General features: G+C 42.0%; 1 protein-coding gene across 1 annotated transcript in view; it reads left to right on the top strand.

Annotated features, from left to right (window-relative positions):
* ITGAV (integrin subunit alpha V) overlaps positions 1-17,637 on the top strand; it is a 74,560-nt gene that overhangs the window by 37,874 nt on the left and 19,049 nt on the right. The window contains exons 8-21 of the mRNA XM_063116285.1: positions 49-93; positions 1,566-1,609; positions 1,702-1,758; positions 2,428-2,480; positions 5,206-5,414; positions 7,080-7,271; positions 8,485-8,530; positions 9,324-9,425; positions 10,415-10,473; positions 11,926-12,080; positions 12,657-12,794; positions 13,611-13,678; positions 15,771-15,918; positions 17,466-17,558. Of these exons, the coding sequence (XP_062972355.1) occupies positions 49-93; positions 1,566-1,609; positions 1,702-1,758; positions 2,428-2,480; positions 5,206-5,414; positions 7,080-7,271; positions 8,485-8,530; positions 9,324-9,425; positions 10,415-10,473; positions 11,926-12,080; positions 12,657-12,794; positions 13,611-13,678; positions 15,771-15,918; positions 17,466-17,558 (1,409 nt within the window). The remainder of the gene's footprint in view (positions 1-48; positions 94-1,565; positions 1,610-1,701; positions 1,759-2,427; positions 2,481-5,205; positions 5,415-7,079; positions 7,272-8,484; positions 8,531-9,323; positions 9,426-10,414; positions 10,474-11,925; positions 12,081-12,656; positions 12,795-13,610; positions 13,679-15,770; positions 15,919-17,465; positions 17,559-17,637) is intronic.

Raw genomic sequence — 17,637 nt, 5'->3', positions numbered from 1 at the left:
AGTTCATGTGCATGGATAAATCCTGATGGACCTTTTCATGTTTAACAGGTTATTCGGTAGCTGTGGGAGATTTCAGTGGAGATGGCATAGAAGGTATGGCTCATTAATATTTGTATAAGGTGCCCAGGAATGATGGCTATTGATTGGCAGGAAGCAGATTTTAGGAAGTACATAATCAAGATTGCCTAGGCTGGAATCCTCTCCCCAGTTTTGCATGTTTTCAGTGGTTTTGTGTGCATAAGTGGGTGCAGGATTGCAACCTTCATGTGGATTCCTATGCCTCAACTCACTTCACCTACCCTTTTGTACTCACTACTGGAGTTATTAAAGAGTAACCATCTGATAAAATTTCTCCCTCTCTTTCAGTGCAGTGTAGAGCGAAGCTTTTATATCCAGAAATAATAGTATGGATTAGAAGACTGGGTAGCAAACTCGTTGTAGTTAATTAGTCCTAAATAATTATTTCCTGTAAAGAAAGCCACACTGAGGTTACTGAGATTTACTTCCTGGTCCGTATGCTTCGGATTGCAGATTTAGGATTCAGGGCCATAGCTGAATTAATTTCTGATGTTGATGTTGCTTGAGAACATACTAAATCCACCTTGATTCATGTGATACTGAGTTGTCGTTATTGCTGCATCCCTGTATCAGCACTGTTACCCATTTAGGGAACAGTGACACTTATATGGATTGAGAATTTCTGATGTGATCTATCTGTTCCATGTGATTCTGCTATTCCACAGTATCAGAATGATATGGAATCCAGCCACTGAAAAATGGCAACCTCAACACTCTGGTAGTTTATGTATTGTCTCTAATTAAGGGTTTTATTAAACTGAGTTTATCTGCCGGCAGAAGAGACACTGCTGGCAAAATGGATTTCACCTTCCCCCCCCCCCCTGCAGACCCCCTTTGCCCCGAAATCTGCTCTTGAGGTTTGGGGGACTCTTCACAGCAGATTTGGAGGGGCCATGTGGGACACTGGAGGAGGAGGAGATGATGATGAAGAAGAAGATAATGAAGAAGAAGATGATAATGTTGATGAAGAAGAAGAAGGATTGCTTGAGCACAAGTCCACTTTCCTGACATTGAGTGGAACCATGAAACTAGAACCAATCCTGGTTCAAACTTTAAAAAGAATGAAAGGGATAGATTAGATGCATTAATTCTAGAAGTGTGCACACAGTTGCACTTATTTCACAAAATCTTTCCTGAAGCACCCTACACCTCTCCTTATTTGTTCCTCCTTTGGCAAGATTCTCCCTGTCCCATCTTTATTATTGATTGCCAGTGTCTGACCTTTCCCTTCGTCCTTGTTGTGTGCATCTTTGGTAAATTGTTAGACTTCTGGGTAGGCCTTATTGGACTTCTATATAGCAACTATATAACCTTGTCTCTAGATAAGATCATGCTTAGATCTTGTTAAGGCTGATGAATAAAATTAACACAATGTACCCATGTACAATTAATGGCAGGACTATAGCCTAGATGGCAAAAGTCCTGAAGGGCTTTGATTCCTATTTGTACATTGTCACTGAAAGCTACCTTTTCACTTTTATTTTCAGATTTTGTGTCTGGTGTCCCAAGAGCAGCAAAAACGTTGGGCCTGGTAGGGAACTTCAATAAGATACGTTCTGTAGTAGCAGATATTTTTCCAGCGGCAGCTGAAAAATACAACTTTAATTTTTATCTCTTGTGCAGGTGTCCATTTATAATGGAGAAACCATGGCATCCATGTATAACTTTACTGGAGAACAGGTATGGTTTCTCTGCATAAGAGGACAATGTTTTGATATGCATGTATCTGTCTTTGGCCAATGTAGGTGGTAATATAGAGGAACCTAGAGCAAATTGTAGGAAGGTAGTTTTTTTTTCAGAATAGGAAAGCATGGCCATAAGCCATCTACCCCAGAAAGAAATAAGCAAATTCAGGTATCATGGCCAGTGCATGAGACAGTCCTGGGAAGAAAGGTGTGAAAAAAGTGTTACCTTAAACCAAAACCAAAAGTGAACGCAAAATAAGTTTAAGGAAACTGATAAAAACAATATATCAAATTTAGGTATAACTATGCTTATTATAATAAAATCATATTGTTAGTAGAAAATATTTTTAATCTTAAAACAAATAGGTACATTTAAAATTTAAACAGAGTGATCCACATACAACAAACATCAATCCAATCCTCCCTTTCAGGCCTCTCCAAGGCTGCTTTTGTGACCATGATCCTTTTCAGGGTGGCTGCAATGGGTCAGGGGAGGGATTAGATTCCAGAGCCACCCTTCCGAGGTCATAAAAGTGCCTACAGCCTTGGTGGGGTGACTTCAAAGAATCCTGTGGTCCCTGTGATACTCTCCAGGGAACATAGGATTGCTCTCGCCATATTTGTATTTAATGCCACGACTTTTCTATTTAATCTTGCTTCTCAGATGGCTGCTTATTTTGGATATTCTGTAGCTGCCACAGATATCAATGGAGATGGGTAAGTTATGCTTTTGTCATGCTTTCTGGAAAGAGTTGTTTATCTTTTAAAATCTTGTGTGGGATAAAAATAGAAACATTTAAAAAGCAATTGAGCAACAACCAGATGCATATGTCTATTTTCTTTTCTGGCTTGTTCTGCTAGAGTCTGTGCACAACAACTTATCTGATTTGCTTGGCTAAAGCTATGAACTCCTTGGAAGCAGAGACTGAGTGGTATCCGATGTTAGTCCTACTTAGAGGAGACCTATTTAAATGCATGGCAAGTAGGACTAAATGTTGGATTCAACCCACTGCTTGTTTGTTAATGCAACCCTCAGGGTGTGATAGACTTCAGCTCTCATCATGCTGCCTGGGAGTGATGAGCGTGGTAGTACAACACAAATGGAGGGCACCAAATTGGTGAAGGTTTTTCTAGGGACTCCCAAGCACAGTTCTTGCATTCTTACAAGTTTGTTTAGGATTGCAGTCTTAATTGCTTTTATGGCTTTGTAATTGCTTCAACTTCCTGTGGGCATAGAATGGAACTAAGAAATACTGGTCAGCATCCAACATTGCCCATCCGCAAGTTGGGCGCACCACTGCTTCTGTTCCGCAAGCGGACAGCCCTGCTGATTCCACCGCTTGTGCAATGGAGATTTAGTGCTTCTGGGGGCAAGCCCTGAAATGAGCCCTGAAATTACGTGAACTCCGCCAACCTGCCACATTTCAGAAACAAACATTTCAGCTTGTTTCAGGTTGCCCCCCAAAACACTAGATCTCCATTGCACAAGTGGTGGGCACCATTTATTATTATTATTATTATTATTATTATTATTATTATTTATTTATTTATATAGCACCATCAATGTACATGGTGCTGTACAGATAACACAGTAAATAGCAAGACCCTGCCGCATAGGCTTACAATCTAATAAGTTGTAGTAAACAATAAAGAGGGAAGGAGAATGCAAACAGGCACAGGGAAGTGTAAACAGACACAGGGTAGGGCAAAACCAACAGTGTAAAGTCAGAACAAACTCAATATTTGAAGGCTATAGGGAAAAGAAAAGTTTTGAGCTGAGTCTTAAAAGCAGTGATTGAGTTTGTAGTTCTCAAGTGTTCTGGAAGAGCGTTCCAGGCGTAAGGGGCAGCAGAAGAAAAAGGACGAAGCCGAGTAAGGGAAGTGGAGGTCCTTGGGCAGGCGAGAAGCATGGCATCGGAGGAGCGGAGAGCCCGAGCGGGGCGATAGTGTGAGATGAGAGAGGAGAGCTAGGCAGGAGCTAGGCAGTGAAGAGCTTTGAAGGTCAGTAGGAGAAGTTTATATTGGATTCTGAAGTGAATTGGAAGCCAATGAAGAGATTTCAGAAGTGGAGTGACATGGTCAGAGCGGCGGGCCAAGAAGATGATCTTAGCGGCAGAGTGGTGGACAGAGACCAGCGGACTGATGTGAGACGAAGGAAGGCCAGAGAGAAGAAGATTGCAGTAGTCCAACCGAGAGATAACCAGTGCGTGAACGAGAGTCTTGGCAGAAGAGACAGACAAAAATGGTCGAATCCTGGCAATATTATACAGGAAGAAACGACAGGATTTAGCTACTGCCTCGATGTGAGGAGTAAAGGAGAGCGAGGAGTCAAATATAAAGCCAAGACTACGAGCTTCCTTGACCGGAGTAAGCGTGACATCGTTGACAGTAAGGGAGAATGAGAGGTGAGGAGAAGGTTTAGGAGGAAAAACTAGCAGTTCAGTCTTTGCCATGTTAAGTTTCAAACGACGATGAAGCAGCCAGGCTGAGATATCTGAAAGACATGCCGAGATACGATCGTGAACATCTGGAGAAAGTTCCGGAGATGAAAGATATAATTGTGTATCATCGGCATACAGGTGCATACATTTATGCAATGGAAACTGTGGAACTGTCCACTCTGGAGTCTAAAGGGCCACGTGCACTGTACTGCATGCATGCAGAGCCAATGTGGTGTAGTGGCTAAAGTGTTGGACTGGGAGTCGGGAGATCCATGTTCTAGTCCCCACTTGGCCATGGAAACCCACTGGGTGACTATGGGCCAGTCACAGACTCTCAGCCCAACCTACCTCAGAGGGTTGTTGTTGTGAGGATAAAATAGAGAAGAGGAGGAGGATTATGTATGCTGCCTTGAGTTCCTTGGAGGAAAAAAGGCGAGATATAAATGCAATAATAAATAAATAATAAAATACTGGGCTTTTTTGCTCCTTACCCCTTGCCCACCCCTGAAGATCCTCCGGAGTGGCTCTCCATGAAGCACATGGATCTGCTCCTGGGGGAAGCAACTGATAAAACTCAGACACCCCTTACCTGTGGGTAGTGGGTGGAAACATTTTACGCATGCATATGGAACATTTGGGATCTTTGCTTTTATAATTAATAAATAAGTGAATGTTCACTGAATGTATATCATTAACACATTATAGCTCTGAGATTTTAACATGTTCTTCTAACATTCCAGCTAACATAGTCTGTCTTCAGGAATAAAACAAAAATGTACTTTGCAACAGTGGGTATGACTCACTCAAAGTTAGGCATTTGTAAGTCTCATAGTTTTCAGTGGGAAAGCTAAGTGCCTGCTGAACTCTTCCATGGAAACCTACAGAACTTAAAATGTTTACTTTGGCTGGATTGTGGCTATCAGTAATGTAAACCTGTGGTTCTAAAAACAGGAGTTTCTGCAGTGATTTGAAAAAGCTTCCCTCCCCTTCTCTTCTTTCAGTTATGCAGATTTATTTATAGGAGCCCCACTCTTTATGGATCGTGGTTCTGATGGCAAACTTCTAGAAGTGGGCCAGGTATCTGTTTATCTTCAACAAACCTCTGGAGGCTTTCAGACTCAGGTCATGAAATTGACTGGCTTTGAGGTCTTTGCAAGATTCAGCAGCTCCATTGCACCTTTGGGAGACCTTGACCAGGATGGCTTCAATGGTAAAGTCTTAAGTCATTATTTTTGCATTGATTTAATTATTTGCCACTGTTGTAGAAAATTTAAGCGTCATAGGGCGCAATGCTGTGAAGCTGTTTTCCTTTAGTTATTTCTTGATTAGACATTGAGTTCTGTTTAGGCTGGTTGCTCTTGTAAGCAGAATGCCAGATTAGAAGGACCTTGCAAGGCAACCCAGAGCACCATTTTCTTTGTGGAAAGGCAGGGTACAAGTCAAGTAAATAAATAAAGACTGTTCTTAATTAACGCTTCTTTTATAATGCTTGTAGCCACGTCATACCAACATTTTGAAAACCAATTTTATTTATTTATTTATTTATTTATTTATTTACAATATTTATATACTGCTCCCCATTCAAAATTTCGGAGTGGTGTACAAGATACAATTCAATAAAAACACCTTAAAATAGATTTTTAAAAGCAAAATGAAAGGTGAACTGTGGCCTGGTCATTAAGTAAAGGCTTCCTTGAACAATAACGTTTTTAGGAGGCACCCAAAGGAATACAAAGTTGGTGCCTGCCTGACCTCCAGAGGCAGGGAATTCCACAGGAGGGTGCCACCACACTGAAGGCTCTTCCCCTGGTGGACCCCAATCAGAGGATGGGTCTATGTGGAACCACCAGGAGAAGACCCTCGGATGACCTCAGTGACTGGGCAGGTTGGTAGTGCTCTCTCAGGTATCCTGGTCCCAAGTTGTCACAAGTACAAGAACCTTATACCTGGCCCGGTAGCGAATAGGCAGCCAGTGCAGTTTCCTCAACTGAGGAGTTACATGCTGGAAAGGGGCAGCTTCAGACAACAGCCGAGCTGCAGCATTCTGCACTAGCTCCAGCTTCTGGAGCAGCTTTAAAGACAGCCCCACATAGAGCACATTGCAGTAAACTAATCTTGAGGTTACCAATGCTTGTACCACCGTGGCCAAGCTATCCCTGTCCAGGAGAGGTTGTAGTTGGTGAACCAGCTGAAGATGGTAAAAGGCACTCCAAGCCGCCATGGCCACTTGAGCCTCCAGTGACAGAGATGGATCTAAGAGTACCCCCAAACTACGAACCTGATTTTTCAGAGGGAGTGTAACCCCATCCAGAACTGGCAATGAGCCTATCTCCCAGACAGTTTTATGCTCATCAGTTACAATACCCTTTGGATAGCAAGGCATCCTTGATGATAAACACCGAATGAGCAATGGGCTTGCTATACCTGACTATTCAGACTCTTGTTTTGGTTTAAGGATATCTTAACCATTAATTGACAGAGCTATTGCTGAAACTCTTTACACTTGAAATACAACCTCCTTTGAAGCATATTGTATTTTCATGATGGGGGCCCAGGTCTTGCTGAGACTTATTGTGGAAGCTCAAACTCGAATGGACTTGAACATTTTCTCTCATATCTTTTATATCTTTCTCTCATAACCCAGTTGACAACATTTGTTACAAACTGAGTTGGCAGCTCTCCACAGTCAGTGGAGGAAGTCCATTGATTTAATTGCATGTAAAGCATCCTACTGAGTCAAATGGGTTGGTAAAGAACCACTCGGAGTTTACATTTTGTCAGTGTAACCTGTTCCATGTTCCACACATATATTTGCTTTCATAAAACATCTGTGTTTATATTTAGAGACTCCAAAGATTTTCTTTTTGGCTTGCAGACATCGCAGTTGCTGCTCCTTATGGTGGGGAAGACAAGAAAGGGCTGGTTTACATCTATAACGGGAGAGCAACAGGTTTGAATGGAGTGCCATCTCAGGTCCTTGAAGGACAGTGGGTCTCTAACACCATGCCACCGAGCTTTGGATACTCACTGAAAGGAGATACTGACGTGGACAAAAATGGCTATCCAGGTGATGCCTCAGTAATGGCAATCCATGTTCCTATATGTTTTACAAACTAATACAGCATTTAACCCACTGCATAGGAAAGGAGAAATTTCATTGGCCATGGCTAGACCAGGCGAAATCCTGGTGATCACCCCGGGATCATCCCTGCACATCAACATGACGCACAGGGCATCCCAGGAGCAGGGAGGGATCCCGGGATATCGCCCTGTCCTTTTTCCACAGTCTCGAGACCACGGAATGTGTGGCCGGGCATCTCGGGTTGTCGCTAGGAGCTGGGACCCGGGCACAGAGCTCCTCAGGAGCTCTGTGCCCATCGGGGATGCAGTGGGGGGAGAGCGAGGTTTTTTTTTTTAAAAAAAAAACAGCACTTATGATTTCCGCTTGCGCGCTCCTTCTCTTTTTAAAAACAAAATGGCAGCCGCGATGCCGTGCACCGCATATAGATGAGAGCAACGATCTCACGATCATAAAATTGTGAGATCGTCGCCCTCCAACCCTCTTGTCTAGCCATGTCCATGGTGTTTGAATCTTCACTAGGGATGAGCAGATTCTCTCAAGTCCACTTGGTTATTGTTCTGACATTTTGATAGCTTTTGGGTTCTACTCCATTTGAATTCTGGCAAGAATTCTAGACTTCACAATGTTACTTATGGATTTTGCAAAATCTCCCACTGTTTGCACTTCATCTCATGTAGAAAGAAAACTGAAACACAATAATCTTTCCAGTTTTTAAAAGTTAATTAACTTTTAATTAAGAAACATTTAAACAGACAAATCCCAACACATAAAATTTTGCAACTGCATGATTGAACAAAAGATAAATACAAATGAACAAAGATTTAAGAAGTCTTTGTGGGGAAAGTATCTTTTCAACTTTTGATTTCATTTACTTTTGATATGTGTTTGGCAAGGTGAGCAAATGTATCCCATTTGCTCAGCTTGCAAAAGTGTGAAAATATACCACCAGAGTAATAATGAATTTCAGTGTTTTCAGTTCCACTCTGCTAGTCCAGTAAAAAAGATCCTCAAAATCCAGGACATAATCCAGAAAATGTAGATTCGATCAGCATCCCTGATCCAAGATTAAATTGTGATTACCTGCAAAGGGATCCGTTCTAATACATACAGTGGAGAGATGTTGATGATCAGTATGGTGAACTTTAAATTTGAAACAAGTATCAGATCTAAAATCCACATTATTTTATTCTATTTCCAGACCTGATTGTAGGAGCTTTTGGTGTTGACAAAGTTGCCTTATACAGGTAAGTGCGAAGGAAGGAAGGAAGGAAGGAAGGAAGGAAAAAAGAAAGAAAGAAAGAGAGAGAGAGAGAGAGATAACTGGAAAAGCTCAGGGTTATTAAATATAAATGATATTGTGGGCTTTGCCAGGGCAAGTTAGATGTGCTCTGTCAGGGTGTTTTGCTTGTTTGTGGCCCTGGCTGGAATATCATGGTGGGAAATGTCTCTTTTCTTGCTCTCTCTGTCACAACAATATTGCAGCCAGCAGCAGGTGAGGGAGGCAAAGTGTCTCTGGATCCTCTGTTATCTCCTCTATCTTGCACATAACTGCCTCCTTGCATGTATTCTCAAGCCAGCAGCTAGAGGAGCAGCCAGTACTACCACACTGACGTGTAATCACAGCAACCAGGCCTTACTTACAAGGCTTGGGTTTGTTTTTTGATAGCAAAGCTCTGAGCATTGCGGTACTGGGAAAGAGTGGATGTGCTTCTTTGAGCTTACCACATTTTGTCAAAGAGACTGGTCAGCTTAAGGAAATCTGAGAAAGCTTTTAACAGCCTGGTTGTACACAGGTATATTCAGATAGAAGTGCAATTGGATTTCATAGACTTACTCCCTTATAAGGTTAGATTTGTGCCCCAAATTTCTTCCCTTTTGATTTCTACTTTCTCCCCCCTAATTCCTTTCTCCACCATTTTTAATAACCTTTAGTCTTCCTGCTTTAAGTGACTGGAGTATTTTGAGATATGCTATATAGGTGAAGGTGAGGTTTCATGGAGGTGATATGTTTTGCTTACCGTTTGTTTCTTTTAAAAGGGCACGGCCAGTCATTACTGTAAATGCTGGACTAGAAGTTACCCCAACCATTCTAAATCCAGAGAACAAAGCCTGTGAAGAGAATGGCCAGAAAGTTTCTTGGTAAGATGATACGCTTCTGTGTTAAATGTTTAAAATTAATATTGAAAGGCTAAGTAATGGACCGGGAGCTTCGTCAGTTGGTCCAAAGTAAGGACGGGAGGGGAAGAACAAGGTATGTTTCTGTCCTCTCTCCATACTCCCTGGTCTTATCCAAAGGAGCACAACGCATTATTTCCCCCCTTGGAGATATGCTTACATTGGGAGAAGATTTGCTTCTGAATTTCCCTACCTCCGAGGCAGCAAGCATATGCAGAAACCCTTCTTTTCTTTTATAAAATCATTATAAGGCTGCTCCAGATGAAAAAAGAAGTGGATTTCATTGTGCCCAGGGTGAAGTCCCATTTAAATCCTGACTAGCTTCACTAGTCCATATTCTAAACAGTCTCTGGATGATAGGTGGAGCAGGACATGGGGCAGAGCCAACCCACAGAACCAGTACCAAACAGAATTGGGGAAAACTACCCACTCCAACTGGGAAGACATGATTTAGTTGTCCCCCTCCCCACCCTTGGGCCAGCCTAGAAAGGACTTGAACTAGACATGTGGGAAGGAAGTGTGAGGTTATTTATTTACTTATTTATTGCATTTCTATACCACCCAATAGCCAAATTGGGTGAGCTAATTCTGCTTCCTTTCTTGCCATTTCTTCTTTGTCTCCATTTTGCCTTAATAAGCACTGCTCAAAAATCAGAGTAGATACTTGCTGCAAAGATCAATTAATCTCTTAGAGAAACATATTAAATAACTGGAAATTGAAGAAGTGGGAAGAAATTCTTTTTAAAAGTTTCTTTACACTCAATAACACTGCCCCAGGAACTTGCACATGCAATTGAGTCTTATCAATAGGGAAGCTAGATTTAGGAGTACATTATTCCATCTCCAGCAGCAGCATAATTCCCTTTGTGCTTGAGGTATCTGGTAGTTGCAGCTTGGCCTGTGTTCACTAAATTGTGTCATGTTTTGATCATTCTTTATTTTTCACCTAACAGTTTTAAAGTGAAATTCTGCTTAAAAGCTGATGGCAAAGGAAATCTTCCCAGTGAACTCAGTAAGTTCTGTCAATTTCCTTACTCTACACTTAAGATTTTCTCATGGCATCAGCAGACATTCAAGTGGCAATAATTTAATTGTTAAATGTTTTTGGGTGCTCAGAGCTTCACGGATATCGGACATACGCAAAACCTGAATGTACGTGGTTAAATCTTCCAGTTCAGAAAGTCACGCCAAAGTTGTCCTCAGAGGATGGGAGACCGCTTTTTGCTGCTCCCCTGGCTAGAAAAATCTCCTCCTTTGAGAATCAGCAAGAGAATGCTAGATGGTGGAGTCCATCTGGGCTCAAATGTGTTGGTATTGGGTTGTTGGGGTCCTTCAAGCAATAGGCTGCTGGCTGGAAAAAGGTGTGAAAACAGGTTGGGGCTCAGCAGGAGGAGGTAAGGAGAGCAAGTTTAGTTGAAGAAGACTAAGGAATATAATGTGTAGCTGCTGGTTGTAGCTTCTACAGCAAAGAGTGGGCAAAGCCCCGCCAAATTCAGCAGTGGCAAAAAAGGTTTGGTGTGTTGTTGTTTTTAAGAAATTGGTGGTCTGGAGCTCCTAGGGAATGTTAAAAGGGTCAAATTTAGCTTCAAGTACAAGCTAAATTTGCATGCTGTTGTGGTTTGCCGCCGAAATTGGGCAACGAGACAGGTGATTCTTTTCAGGTACCCCAAAAAAATGGTTCGTGGGGGCTGTTCGGGGTGGGGCAGAATGGTCTCTGCAACCCCCAAAGTTGCCTACTTCTCTTCTACAGGGTCGGAAGGGGCACATATTGCTGTCACAATAAGCAGTTGAAGTAGTAAATGTGTTTCTGGGATGCATCCCTTTAGGCTGCAGTGGAGACCTTATGTGATTAAATGTTCTTCCATCGACAAAAAAATCCTTGCATAACAGAAAACTACCATGTTGGAGCTAGGCAAGAACATACCTTGCCATTGTGAGAACAAGGCCTAAGAGTATTTATTTATTTATTTATTTATTACATTTCTATACCGCCCAATAGCCGGAGCTCTCTGGGCGGTTCACAAAAAGCTCTCCGGGCGGTTCACAATAAGAAAATGATGGAGGCATCTTAACACATATAGCAAAAGCGGTGAGCAGGGAAATGGTGCGCTGGGAGAGAGGACCTAAGAAGAGGCCATGTCCGCTGAGTGGCAGTTAAGCTGGGAGGTGTGAGGCAGCACTGGAAGCTGGAGTCTGAACCATGCATGTGTGCAGCTGCTGTTTGCCTAGGAGCACTTGAGTGGATATACGGGTGCAGATGTTGGCAGCCACAGACCTGGATGGTGGTGAATCTCATCTCTTCTGCATCTCCTGCCCAACATACACATAAGAGTGTTGGGTCCATTTTGGTTGCTGCTCAGCAGCGGCACCTCTGGCCTCCAGCGCACCGCCTCACCAGCTGCTTCTGCAGGGCCACATAGACCTCAAGGCTGCCTAACGAACATGCTTTTGTATCTGGTGACAGCTTTCCATGTGGAGCTGCTTTTGGACAAACTTAAACAAAAAGGCGCCATCCGGAGAGCCCTGTTTCTCCACAGCAGACAACCGACTCACTCCAAGAACATGACTGTCGCAAAAGGGGGTCGAATGAGCTGTGAAGAACTTCAGGCTTTTTTAAGGGTAAGAATGCACACCTGATTCCTTGCACCGCATTGCCTTCTTCCTATACATGGTTTTAAACTTTGGGGTATCTCGAATGAGGGACAGGCAATTACCAGCCTATTTTTACCATGGAAAGTTTCCCCACCCCACCCCCACCCCTACGTTTCTAAAACTTGATGGCTGTTTCCAGGAATTTCAATTATAGAAAGGTGGAATATCATCCGCTGAAATACTGATTTTCATTCCTATACAGTTTCCATTAAAATTGTGGATAGTCACAAACCTTCCTGGTAGATATTTGATAGAATTCATATTCGCTAGATGTAGGTATAATTTTTTCAGTCCTGGTTATTATTTTTATTTATTTATTTATTTATTTATTTATTGCATTTCTATACCGTCCAATAGCTGAAGCTCTCTGAGCGGTTTACAAAATTAAGACAATTCAAAAGTATAAAACAACAGTATAAAACCATAATATAAAATACAGTATAAAAGCACAACCAAGATAAAAACAGCAGCAATGCAAAAATACAAATTTAAAATATAAATTTTTGTCATGCCAAAGCAACCTCCCTTTTTGTTCCCTTTTAGGATGAATCTGAATTTAGGGACAAGCTTACTCCAATCACCATATTCATGGAATATCAGCTGGATTATAGAACATCTTCGGATACTACTGGTTTACAGCCAATCCTCAATCAATTTACTCCTGCAAACATTAGCAGACAGGTACAATGCTGAGTGATGTAATGACCGAATGCACTACTGCACCAGCAAGTTCTCCTGAACTTAATCCTTGTGATACTTCTTTGAAATAGACGTATGTTTAAATGACCTGACCAATACAGGTTCTTTTGTTCCTTGGAGGTGGTATTGAAATGGAGATTGAAGTAGTCCAATTTCCACACTTATTTATTTATTTACTGCCCATCAGCTGAGGCTTTCTGGACAGTTCACTTGAGAAGAAAGTGATCCTTAACAAATCACAGCAACCTTCCCCCCAAATTTCTGGGCAGCTAACAAGGCATATCAACTTATAAAAAAACATGTTTGCTTCCCTGACTTCCTTGGAGGGAGTGTGGTATAGATTCTTCACTCTATCATACATTTTAAAAGGAATAAAAAAAGGTTCTCAGCTTTTGAGTGCTGAAAAGTGTATATGTACCTTCCACATGTACACTGTTCTTTGGTTAAAAAAGCAAACAAGCAAGCAATGAATCGCATCTCGCTATTCCCCATTACCACTAAGGCCTTAGCTAGACCTAAGGTTTATCCTGGGATCGTCCCGGGGTCATCCCTGCCTGCTCCAGGGATATCCTGTGTGTCATTTACATGAACAGGGATGACCCCGGGACAATCCTGGGATAAACCTTAGGTCTAGCTAAGGCTTAAGTTCATTCCCACATGGAAAGGCTTTCATGTTATTAATTATTTTAGTACTTAGGGTAAAAAGCGGGGTGGTGAGGATATGTCACCCATAAATCCTTTGTCAGAGCCTGAACAAATAAAGCCTGAATTATTTCACTTTCTCCCTGCCAATTTTAGGCTCATATTCTTCTGGACTGTGGTGAGGACAATATCTGCCGGCCAAATCTGAAAGTGAGAGTTGACAGGTAAAGTCTTAACAGTTATGATTGTAAAGATCATTGACCTGGTCTTAATAAGCTGAGGAATAAATGGAGGCTTTTGCCTGTGCGTGCAAGCCCCCTTGTTCCTCCCTTCATGGCATAAGCAATGAAACCAAGAAACCTCTAATTAGGCATAGTTCCCCATTTTGTCTGAACCAGGAAACCGCAGATACCAGCTTAACAGCAAGGCAGGATATCAAACCAACTCCATATCATGGTTTAATATCCTGGCTTGTTCTGAAGCTAGTAACCATGGTTTCCCGGTTCAGATGAAACCAAAAGCAATGGTTAATTTAGAGGCTTGCTAGAGCAAAGGAGCTGCTTGTGTGGGTAAAAGGCTTATTCATTTCTTGGCATATTAAGCTGAGATAGGATCATCTGAATGCAGCCATTGTGGTGGAGTGTTAGCTAAGCCTGTTCTGATGCAAGAGAAAAGTGAATTTGGGATATTCAGCTCCAGTGTTGTAGTGTTAGGGATAAACTATACACTGCATGCTAATATGTACAAAATTCTCCTGTATTTTTTATGCATTTATTTAAATGGGGGAAAACATTTTGAAAGAGGGGCAATTTAGCACAAAGAAATGGCAAGTAAAGCGACGGATGCTTAACCCTTTAACCACCTGCTATATTTATTCTACAAATTGTTGCTCATGTAGCTTTTCCTCTGGAAAGGTTTCAAATGCACATTTACCACCAGAACCATGAATCTTGAACCCTGTAGGGGTAAGAACTAGTAGGGGGAGGGGGCAGAATTTGGAGCAGGCATCTGAAAGATTCGTCCTTGGCCATTTCTCCAGATTAAATTTACTTATCCTGAAGTGCCTTTGCTTTAAGCATTCGGACACTCCACCATACATTTGCATGTGATGTGTAATTATCCCCTTCGGTTACATCTTCATTACTTCCCACTAACTACAGGGATGGCCTTGTTAGCTTTATCCAGCAGAGGGCAGCACTGTTTGTATATGTATGCTTTCCAAGGCCTAGCTCTTTATAAATAGAATAAAGTAGAGTGACCAGATACAATAGAAGTCAAGAGGACTTACACCTTTGACAAACTACACATACATGTGGTGGTCTTCATTGTGGAGAAGAGGCAATGAAGACCACAATATCTATGCTGTGCTTGACAGCTTTCAGAAGCATCTGTCTGCTGGTAGAAGCGGAAAGGTAGAGGAGATAGGCTGGTGTGCAGGAGCTCTGTCCTGTGCTATATTTTGATCCCTAAATTGTTTTTGTATCTGCTTGTATAAACATTCCTTTAGTTTGCAAGTGAAGCTATTTCTGTGAACATCTAGGGAGGATGTGCCACAGTTTATTCAAATACTACATGCTTAGGCTTTTGCCTTTCACCAGGACAATGTGCTGTGGTAGGTAATGCTCGGATGTCAGAGAAATGGAATTTGTGTGTCATGAAGAATGGGCCTTTCAAGGACAGCATATGGCACTGAGTGGATCCCTGTCTGTGATGTTTGTATTTGTGGTTGGGGAACATCCATTCTGCTTCTGAGCTTCAATATACTCCTGAAAGGAACTCTGCTGATCTAGGAAGTGCAGTGCTAGAGTTATGCTATACTAAGGGCTTAACATAACCAAGAAAATGCATTCATTGATCTAGGGGATATGTGGACAACCCATTGGCCATTGACTGCTCTCTGTGCAGCACACAGAGCCTGGGTTCCCTGTTGCCTAGCTGATCAGCTGGGTTACAGGGAACAGCTTACTGTTTCCATGGTGCTATGAACAGGAAGACGGCAATCTTTAGCAGGAGGCTTTAACCTCCCCCAAAAGATCCTGAGGATCTTTAGTAGGATCACTGGGCAATGGGAGACTGTGTCTCTCCTCCACCCCATCAATGGTCCTCATCAAGTTTGCTGTTGTGGGGGACAATGTGTGTATGAGAGGGCTGGGAGTTGTGTTGCCCCACTAAACTCCACCCATTCATGCAGCCCCCAAAGGGTTCTGCAGGGACTAATATGCCCCCTTGACCCTGGAAGGATTGCCCACTTCTGATCTAGAGGGCTCATTTTGCTCCATGTTGGTCTTACTTTTGTCCCATATTGGTCTTTTGCAGTGATCAGAAGCAAATCTATATTGGAGATGACAATCCTTTAACCCTGATTGTCAATGCCGAGAACCTAGGAGAGGGAGCCTATGAAGCTGAACTCTTCGTAACCATCCCACTTCAAGCCGACTTCATCGGCATAGTTCGCAACAATGAGGTAAGACTAGCGAACACGTGTGAGTAACATTATTGTAGCCATTCGGCAGGGCAGTTATTGTAAAATCAGCCCTGTACTATCAAACCAAATTCAGAGTATGCTTCTGTTTATTGCAACCTCCTTGAGTTTTTGATATTGGGAGTCTGGTTGACAAAAATAATATCATGAAAGGGATGAGTTGGTCTGATGACTTATAATCATGTTGCCTATGGTAGCAAGACAGGTCCAGGAGACAGACTTGTGCAGGGAGGATCTGGATACAAGCCCCTGCTCAACTCTGGATCCACTGGGTGTATCAATATGTGTTTGCCTCAATTCCTCATGTATAAAATGGCAGGACTAATTTACAAATAAAGCCCCAGTTCAAACATGTGACTAGCACATATCTGCATGTTGCCCTCTTTTAGGGTGGGGATATGGAATGGCAAGAATGGGCTTTTGACAAGGCCACTTAAGGGTACATGCTATATTTAGGCAGGAAAAAAGTCCTACAACTCCCAGCATGGCTGGCTGGAGCATTCTGGGAGTTGTAGGGCTTCTTTCTGTCTAAACATGCAAAGGAGTGCACCCTTAGTGAACTACAGGCTTTGAAGTAGGGATTTGAACCTGGGTCTTCCATGTGCAAATCCAGTGCTCTGCCCACCTTGTCACACATTCACATTAAGTGCTGGTTCAGGGTATCCCATACCTTTCAAGAAGGACACCATGACAATAATGTTTTCAAGCAACCCACATATTGACATCCCAACGCTTTGAGTCCTGTGTCTTCATGACAGTCAAACATATGAATAAAATAATATTTTCCCTTTTATTATTTTTTGCCTACAAAGCATTTAAGTAAGGAAACTATTAGACAAAGTGAGCTAATGCCCTTCCGTTAGAGCGTCGCTGGTTCTGCCGTTAACTGTCACAGCTATTTTATTTCATCCCTTTAGTTAATCATATGGTGCTCTGGCCAGCTGGAACTCTAAAGCTGGATGATCCTCACCCTAAACTGGGCAAGAGGTGTCTGTCTGGCAAGAATGCACAGTCTGCATAGACCAAGCCAGGCTGCTAAGACAAAGCTATTTCTGTTGAGATGCTTCAAGCCACACGTTTGGTAATTAAATTAATTCAGGCTCATCCTCTTAGAGCTTGGGAAATGAACAGAGCAATCCCAAGAGACCAGCACCAGTGTCGAGCTGTCAGTACTCTCTCCCTAATATGACAATAATTACATTTGTAAAATTCAATGAATTTACCTCTAAATTCTGCCACAACATATTCAGGATTTATTTTAGAGTAAATGACAGACCCCATTACTATCTTAAAATATATGTGGAATTTCGGAAATAATGGCATACATGAAAATTAATAATAATAATAATAATATTAATAAATAATAATAATAATAATATCTTCTACCACCTTATACATGCCGGTGAAGATCTTTTTGAATCCAAACTTAACAAGATTGGAAAACTGTGTACAGACTTTTGTGAACTTCTTTTGTGGGAATGAAAGTATTGTGCTGTCCTTTGAAAATGTTCCACTTTGTTTCACTGCAGGCTTTAGCAAGACTTTCATGTGCATTTAAAACTGAGAATCAGACTCGGCTGGTTGTCTGTGACCTTGGAAATCCTATGAAAGCAGGAACAAAAGTAAGAACGAGTGAATTACTTGCTTGTTGTTGTTAACAAAACAAAAGAAAGTCTGTACATACAAAGGGGTCTGCTGGAT

This window comes from Elgaria multicarinata, chromosome 2, assembly GCF_023053635.1.
Source record: "Elgaria multicarinata webbii isolate HBS135686 ecotype San Diego chromosome 2, rElgMul1.1.pri, whole genome shotgun sequence".
Classification (NCBI taxonomy): domain Eukaryota; kingdom Metazoa; phylum Chordata; class Lepidosauria; order Squamata; family Anguidae; genus Elgaria; species Elgaria multicarinata.
This window is presented reverse-complemented; position numbering and strand designations above follow the sequence as displayed.